The sequence below is a fragment of the Tachypleus tridentatus genome, chromosome 7 (genome assembly GCF_004210375.1).
Source record: "Tachypleus tridentatus isolate NWPU-2018 chromosome 7, ASM421037v1, whole genome shotgun sequence".
In the NCBI taxonomy this organism is placed as follows: Eukaryota; Metazoa; Arthropoda; class Merostomata; order Xiphosura; family Limulidae; genus Tachypleus; species Tachypleus tridentatus.
The window spans coordinates 165,437,159-165,445,649 of NC_134831.1; the positions used below are offsets into that span (position 1 = coordinate 165,437,159).

Sequence of the window (8,491 nt, forward strand, 5' to 3'; positions counted from 1 at the left end):
TGAAATCAAGTACAAAGCTTTACCAAAATAATCAAAGTTACACAATTGGCAATCTGTGCTCCGCCCATCATTAGACAGTTTATGCGTGTTTTTCTTAAAGCAAAGCCACATTGGGCTATCTGCTGAGACCACCGAGAGGAATTGAACCCCTGATTTTAGCGATGTAAATTCGTAGACTTACCGCTGGCCACTAGGGGCATACCTTAGAGTCATTTTGTTTATTAAATATTAAAATATATAAAAGAAGAATGCATAAAACAAATAACTCAGTGGACTAGATTGAATTATTTATTACCAAAAACATTTTTGTTCTTCAAAATTCATACAATATATATATTTTAGTCGCTAGTGATCGCCAAAATAAATATTATTTTTTTCAAAATATTTTAAAAATTAGCGGCATTCGTTATATATAACTTGTACATACAAAGTAATAATCACACATTAATTTTTTGTGAGATCTTCAGTAAGTCTAATAAAAATAATCACGGGGCAAGATCGTTTTAACGAATCTGTTTATGTATTTTCATCACTTGGAAAATGCACAGACACCTCTTGAATCTGTAATGTACCTCTTTTGTATATCCTTTCAGACTAGAAAGCGCACTTCGTAGATTCTTGAGTTAGAGAAGAGCTCTAACATTCTATCTGTATATCCTTATTGGACGAAGAAGTGTCCACGGGGTCTTATGTCAACTATGAAGAGTCCCTTTGTTTAAGCTACAAACGACCAAGATGCATACAATTTTTTTAAAACTTCCCAGTGAGTATTCTACATCTATCAAATGTGTTTTGATATAGTAGTGTTTGGAATACATAGCTCAGGATTGTGTGACTTCTTCACTGTCAGTAAGCTACTTCGGCTCCCCACGGTCTGTAAGGTTTTATGGAAGATGATGGTTGTGGAGATGTGTTGGACCACCCATAGCCACTGGATGGAAGTCCCTGTGTACCAAGATACTGACTGGTTGGCATCTGAGAAGGCGACGATAAGATGAAAGTACTGCTGGGATTAATGGAAGGCTCCATGGTGGGAGGTGACATGGTGTTCATTGCATTGGATGGTACTCGAGGTACGTGGGGTCCCGGATGTGGAGGAAGAAGACATGATGTCATACTGTCTTCAGAGGCAGAATGATGAGCAAGCCTTGAAATACTGCAAGAATATTGAGCCCCGGGTGGCGTATCTAAAATCATGGATGAGGAGGTATGTACACCAGGTCCGCTAGGGGTCACTATTGGATGAGAAAAGTATTGAGACGACCCTGTATTCCAGGGACTCTGGGTAACTGTGGACTTAACGGCTAAATCTCTCTGCGCTGAGTAGCACTGAAGATGGCTCATAAGACGTAACCGTAACGGGTCTTGAAGATCTAGTCCTTCTTTTGCCACCAGGTAGCGTGCCACTTCAGATGCACACTCTCGAAATCCAATGCTGTGATAATCCATAAACATCTTGTGCGGATCCAACGAAAACGGATCAAACCCTGAAAAACGAAGTACGCCAAAATTAACAATAAGTACATCAGCGTTAAGTCAAACTATAGACAGTTTAACATCATTAAGTTAATGATACGGGTTCATTGAGAACAACAGTAAATGTACGTTACTGTTAGCATCAAAATACACAAACTTTACTTCCGCTTGGTCTAATAATAAACAATCGTACTTAAGGCTTATTTCCAGGCTGAGAAGCATTTTTGTGAAATAATATAGCTTTTTAAATAATTACTCTAGTATGTGTTAGTTTCAGAACAACTCGCAAAAATAGTTTTAAAGCATAAGTAAAATATTTTATACATCAGACATACGAAAAATCAAACTGTTTTATTATTTGTTTGTTTAAGCGCAAAGTTGAGCAATAGTCTAACTACGCTTTATCCACCACACGAAATCGAGCTCCGGATTTTAGGTTTGGTTTGTTTTGAATTTCGCACAAAGCTACACGAGAGCTATCTGTGCTAGCCATCCCTAATTTAGCAGTCATCACCACCGAACGCCAACTCTTGAGCTACTCTTTTTCTAACGAATAGTGGGATTGACCGTGACATTATAAACGTCCCCATGGCTGAAAGATGTGACAGGGATTGGAACCCGCGAGTGCCTTAACCACCTGGCCATGCCAAGCCTCCGGGATTTTAGAGTTGTGAATTTGTAAGCTTACTGCTAGGCCATAGAACAACCAATCAAGTGCTGTGCATCTTCATTATTCAAGCCGCGCACATTCTCAATAATGGTGAGGAGTATCAACATGCTGACGGCCTTAAGTAGTGGTCAATAGATCTAAAGCCCCGAATAATCAACTGGTAACATTGCAAAGCGGTCTGAAAAACATCTAATAGGATCGATGGTCTATAAATACCTTCTCCCCTATAAAAAAAACTGGTAACGCACATCCTAACATTGCCTTGATACTGGTGTACTTGAAAAAAATCCATTCCGCACCAGTGGTGTATTTAAGTATGGGCTAGAGGGGGCTCAGCCCCAGGACCCATGGTCTTAATCGGGGGCCATTGATAATTTTATATTTTGGAAAATTACGTGGGATGTAGAGTCCACACAACTTTAAATTTGCCACTGTTCCTCATATGGATTGTAAACATTGCCTAGAGTATGTTATTTTCGAATTCCGATCTGATTTTTGTTTGTTCGTTTGAAGCAAATCTGGAACGTTAAAGAATTTCATGTTCTTATCATCATCTCCAATAAATTATACGAATTTTTCTATTACGACAGTTTTTGAGGACGTGCTAAAATTATGTATGAACATTAAGTAATAATTTGTTTTATATGTTAAGAAAAAAGCAAAGCACTTGTAACAGGTAGACTAGTCTCCATTAATGTCCTTGGTATTTTTTTAGAGCAAAGTTTCACATCAGATGCCTGAGCTTATTCCTCCGCGAGAAATTGAGCCCCTTATTTCCGTGTAGTAATTCCCCAAACTAACCATAGATCAACTAGCGAACTTTTTGTTATCAGATGTCAGTCTTTCTAACGTTTTGTTAAAATATGACAAAATGGCTACAGGAGCCTAAATGCTACAAAAAAAAAAGTTATTTAGGAATTTCTGTTGCCAATTGTTTGTGAAATTAAACAAAAATATATAAATGAAAAAAAGTGAAACTTCAAGCTCATGAGATTCAAGCTATACTGGGCAGGATGTGACCCAGTGACTAGCGCGCTTAGATTGCAAATGTGAGGAATCACAGATAAAAATCCATTACCTTAAAATGCGTTGTGCATTTTTTTTGTGAGGACACTTTATAAGAACGACTTCTGAAACTCCACAGTTCGATCTGATAAGAGTAGCCTAAGAGATTGCAAGATGTTATGTTCACTAGCAGTTTATAATCTATCAGTTAAAAATTAGGAACGACTAACGAACGCAGTACGCGTGTAACTTCGCACGAAATTTTGAAGCAACAAATATTTTGACAACACACAAATGTTCATACGTCACTTCCTGCGCGAGTGTTAACTGTCCCTAATATTAAAATTATAGGCTAGGAAAAAGGCAGCTAATCAACACCACTCATCGGAAACTCGTAGGCTGCTCTTCTCAGATTATGTAGTAAAATTTGACCGTCACTCTTATAACGCGATTACAGCCAAGAAGCGAGGAGAGCAGTTTTTGATTTTGGTTAACGGCAGACAAACTGTTGAGCTTTAACATAACATACTAGCTACAAAATATGAATGTGACAGCGCAATATGTACAGCTTTTATTATGTTTATGGACATCCTCTCGTTCAAGTGGTTACAGTTCTAGTAGTAGTTTAAAATCAATCTCACACACATATGCGAATATTCTAGAATTTGCCCAAATATTCAATGTTAAGGAATATGATCCTACTCGAGTGTTTTCAGTCTAAGGGTTAGGGTTTATTATATTGTTTAGGGCAACAAAAGATGATCCAAGCGCTTCAGACTGCTGATCCGCACGTGCTTAAAGGCCAGAACCGTAGAAGAAAGAATAGATAAAAGCCAAACAAGCAAAAATACCTTTTTGTGTATGTAAGTATGTGTGGGTATATGCAAGTGTGCGAGTAGGTGGGAGCTCTGCCAGAGATTTCAGTATTTTTGTTTTATTTCATTATTGGTTTGGTTCGCGCAACGCTACACGAGGGCTATCTGCGCTAGCCATCCCTAATTTAGCAGTGCAAGACTAGAGGGAAGGCAGCTAGTCATCACCACCCACCACCAACTCTTGGGTTACTCTTCTACTAACTAATAGTGGGATTGACCGTCACATTATAATGCACCATTACTAGTTAACTTTTAAGAAGTATTATATTTGAGAGTCCAAACCAAAGCATGCAAAAGTGACACGCTAGATCCACGGATTTTAGTAAGAGGGGTTCCATCTTGTCATCGAAATTTTGGAAAAAAAAAAAAAAAGTTCTCTTTATTAGGCCTAAGGAAGTCTTTGATTGGTACTCCGCACCACTACTCCCGGAACGGCTACTGCAGTCTTTTGTCGACAAATATGTAAGCTTGACTGTGTGATGATACATGTACTAAAGAATTAACTCCTAAATACTGGTACTGAGTCTGTTTGAAGTACTTTATTCAACGTCATTTAAGGACAGGAGAAGATACCATGAAAGTTTTCACGTATTAAGGAAGGGGGGGGAGGGTAGTTTCTTATCCCTGGTGTTTAATTACTAGTGAAGGGACCCTTGTTACAAAATAAGCATGAGAAAAACGTGTCTAATCTAAATCCTAGAAGCCCTTGATATCCGCCAATTGTTTATCTAGAAGACGTTATGTCACTCGAGTAGCCACGTTCCCACGCCCAAAGGGATCATTCTATCAAACACGTGAGCTACAAAAACGCGTCTGTTGTGGTCTCACTTTTATCGGTCCACTCGCCAGGAGATCTGCAGTGAAAGAGATTGTAGGTACTGGTTTAAAAAACACTTAACTTTCTAATAGTTTTGGAAGAAAAGAACTATCCGGTAATATAAAGAAGGATTTGTGTCAAGTCGCATTTCGCCCTTTTCCTCTCGTGAAAATAGAAGCATATAGTAATTGTACTGTGTCCAATTTGAAGCACGTGAGGGAGGTGCAAGCCTCGTGGGAACGAGCGAGCTTCTGAGGCTGCCATGCGTAACAGTCCGCACCAACTGAGTAACAGCCTACCATTATTTCTTGTTCCCGTTAACAATTAGGGTAACGATAGGCGTCCGAAGCCAAACCATGAGAAGAGGCAACGATTTTCAAAGAAAGCCTAAAAATAGTTCCTGTGTATCAGACGGTAAAAAAACATGCGTAGTATGGTAATCCTGATGAAAGCTTTTGTTTTATGTATGTACTGAAATAATTTAATTTTATAAAGAAGAAAACATGGGAGAACTTCAGTTCAAAGTCACGAATGTATGTGCAGGGGTGAAGAACTTAAGACAAGCTCTTATTTCGAGGCTTAGCAACTTTATGACCTCTAATCGTGGTGAGGATGTTACTTATCGTAGCATAAATAACAGTTTTGTTTTCTAACAAAATTTAGTTCACTCGGATTTTGACTGAATCTGAAGTAAACAAATCAACAATTAAACACACACATAAACACCCTACAAATAATTTACCCTCACCCTTTTGAATATCAATAGTGAGGTACTACAATAAAGCCAAGAAATGAGTCAGTATTAACCCCTAAAGTATGAAAAGCAATAGTTTGCGTAATATACATTTTTGCACTACAAGTACTGGCGTTGATGCTAGATGGCACACACATTAGTATTAGTTTGTTCATTTTCAATGTGTGCGCAAAGCTACACAATGGGTAACTGCACTAGCTTAACATAATTTTGAGCTGACATCCTAGAGTGAAGACAATTAGTTAACGACACACAGAGCCAACTCTTGGGTTACTCTGATAAAGTAGTAGAATGTTGAATTTGCCTGTCACTCTTATAACGCAACTGGAGTGAAAAATTACGAGCGTAATCTCGCAATAACAGGATACGAACCAGAAACCCTCGGATGTATAGCCAGCACTTTAAACACTAGGCCACGCACGCTTAAAAATAAATTCATAGTTAAAACTGGTTGTTTATTGTTAACCGCATTGTCACCCAGATTATAATGTTGTAAGTTGAGCCACCAGGGGATCTATACATGTTTAACAGTTCTGGTATCATTTGATATTAAAAACGTTAAATATATCAAACGCATATCATCTTACCTTTAGCATGTAGCAGTTTGAGATGTTCCACGGTCATTTGTAAAATTTCTGCTTTTTCGAGCTTTGCTGACCCCTGAAACATACATTTATGTTTTAACGTCCGATTCATATAAAGTTCATTTTATTTTCACGTGTAACCGATTATTATCCGATTCAAACCACTCTATAAAAATTACAATATCTACTGCAAATAAGTACTGTTTCGTTACTATTGGGTGGACAATGACATGAGTAAAACTGATATAACGGTTGACAGTCCAATGACATCAAGACGGAAATTATTTTTCTGACTGAAAGGTAAGAAATGAATGGCAATGATTTTTCTGCCTAGGATCTATAGAAAGGGTGACAAGGATTTTTCTGCCTGAGAGTTAAGGAATGAGAAATAATGATTTTCCTTCCTGGAAATTAAAAAGTGGACAAAAAGATTAATCTTGATTAAAAGTTACTGATTTTGTGCTGGAAGGGCTAAGTGAATAAAATATGTATGTAAAGAGAAGACCAGAAGTCAGATATAACATGTTCAGCACTGAAAGTAGTTCTACAAATAGTTTGATTATGAATTGTATACAAAAAACATCTACAATCGTAATGCTTATCTTATAGATAGTATTACAAATTTTAGAGATATTACGAGTACTAAATCTTTCGGGAAAATAATAATTAAAATCGTCAATTCAATATGAAACAATCACTTAATTCTGAAATATCCTATCACATAGTTTAGATAATGAGAAGTTAGGCTTACATATATGCCAAAAACTTTTAAGAACAACAATTGAAACGAAATATGAAAGGGAAGCAATATGACAAACTTTAATTTCGTATATGAAATAACTTTTGAGATACAAGATAATATTTCTTTTAGAATATTCTAAATTACCTGTTTTTCAAATGCTGCAGGTACAAGACGTCGCAGTTCCGACAAACAATTATTAATTCGGTCACGGCGTCGTTTTTCAATAACCTGTAGAGTTCCATAAACATATCATTCAAATCCAAAGAGAAAAAAATTAGTTCTTCAAATGATATCGAGAAAGAATTATAGTTCTTTAACAGTGAAATATATAGAAACACAAGGAAGAATACGGCCAATTCACAGCCTATAAAGAAGATATATTATCAATTTAAATAGAAAAATTAACAACAACTGAACTTTCAAAGAGTCTATTTTCACATAAAAGGGCAGAAAAATCGCGTAAAAAATACAGTATTTTTGTTGCTAGATTGGATTCTTTTGTTCAAATTAAGTAACATAATTATTACAAACATAACTTACTCCTCGTCTTCGTTTGCGATTAAGCAGTTGATATCCATCGTCACTCTGGTTTGGATTCCTATAGGAAAGAACAGCCTAGGATCAGACGTAGTATTTAAGCACCACCACACGAGTTTCTTACTTCATACTTTGAAACTTGGTAAAAATAATATTCATCGACACATTTTATAAACAACTGTACAGCGCATTTCTGATCATTGGTACTTATATACCACGAAATGCAGTTGCATTATCTCTTCACCCCCTCTTCTCTCCCTATAGCCACGTGTCTGTTGCACGCGCTTTGCAGACGATAAAAGATGTTTAAGACGAAAAATAAACAAAAAAGTAAACCTACCCTTTAGTGTAATCGTCAGTAAAGACATCATCGCAGTCGGAATCCATATCACTAAGGTTTCTCTTCATCATCAGGAAAAGATTTGTGGGTTGTTGTATAATGGTGGGACGGCCAGACACACGAACAACAGAAGTTTTCTCTTTAGACACACGACTAGTCTCGTGCAACGCCGTTCCTTTACTGATCTTGACTTTCCCACGACTGGCCGATTAAAAAGTTCCTCGTGCGACTGTAGGCCGCCCCCCTGGTTTGTTTGAACGGTAACAACCTATAGTAGGTAAAAGGCGCCTACTGATTGGCCGCGTGCAGTGAGTGTGGTGGACTAGATACGCGGGCAAGCGTAGAACCTCCTTTTCTCACCATGTATAGTCCACTTAGTCCCACAATTAAGCTGTAGCACTTACGAATACTTCTTTAAATAAAGGCAGGTTTATCTGATGGATACTCTATTTAGCTTTATTTGATTCCTAACTGTGCGCTAGAAAAGCAAACACGGACTCTTTACACGCACCAACTAAATTACTGTACTACCACGACCCAATATTTCAGTGAATATTTGGTTTTAATTATTGTTATCACTTCAAGTTTGCCAAAAACCCGAATTGTAAATTGGGAGAAATTACTCTATGTTCACATTTCACAATGAATTGATCCGACATGGCCAGGTGGTTGAGATGCTTGACTCGCAATA

The 8,491-nt window shown here is 37.4% G+C and overlaps 1 protein-coding gene across 1 annotated transcript; it reads right to left on the reverse strand.

Moving 5' to 3' along the window:
- Positions 1 to 277: 277 nt before the first annotated feature.
- Positions 278 to 8,230, reverse strand: LOC143257127 (hairy/enhancer-of-split related with YRPW motif protein 1-like). Its single transcript, XM_076515401.1, has 5 exons — positions 7,801 to 8,230; positions 7,464 to 7,521; positions 7,068 to 7,151; positions 6,185 to 6,257; positions 278 to 1,487 (listed from the first exon to the last, which is right to left on the reverse strand). Exons 1-5 carry the CDS (start codon positions 7,869 to 7,871, stop codon positions 847 to 849), a joined length of 927 nt encoding a protein of 308 aa, XP_076371516.1. The 5' UTR covers positions 7,872 to 8,230; the 3' UTR covers positions 278 to 846.
- Positions 8,231 to 8,491: the final 261 nt, after the last annotated feature.

Coding starts and splice junctions, on each gene's coding strand:
- LOC143257127 (XM_076515401.1), bottom strand. CDS start 7,871: ATGATGAAGAGAAACCTTAGTGATATGGATTCCGACTGCGATGATGTC. Junction 7,522..7,800: donor ACTGACGATTACACTAAAGG/GTAGGTTTACTT, acceptor TCTTTCCTATAG/GAATCCAAACCAGAGTGACG. Junction 7,152..7,463: donor ATCGCAAACGAAGACGAGGA/GTAAGTTATGTT, acceptor GGAACTCTACAG/GTTATTGAAAAACGACGCCG.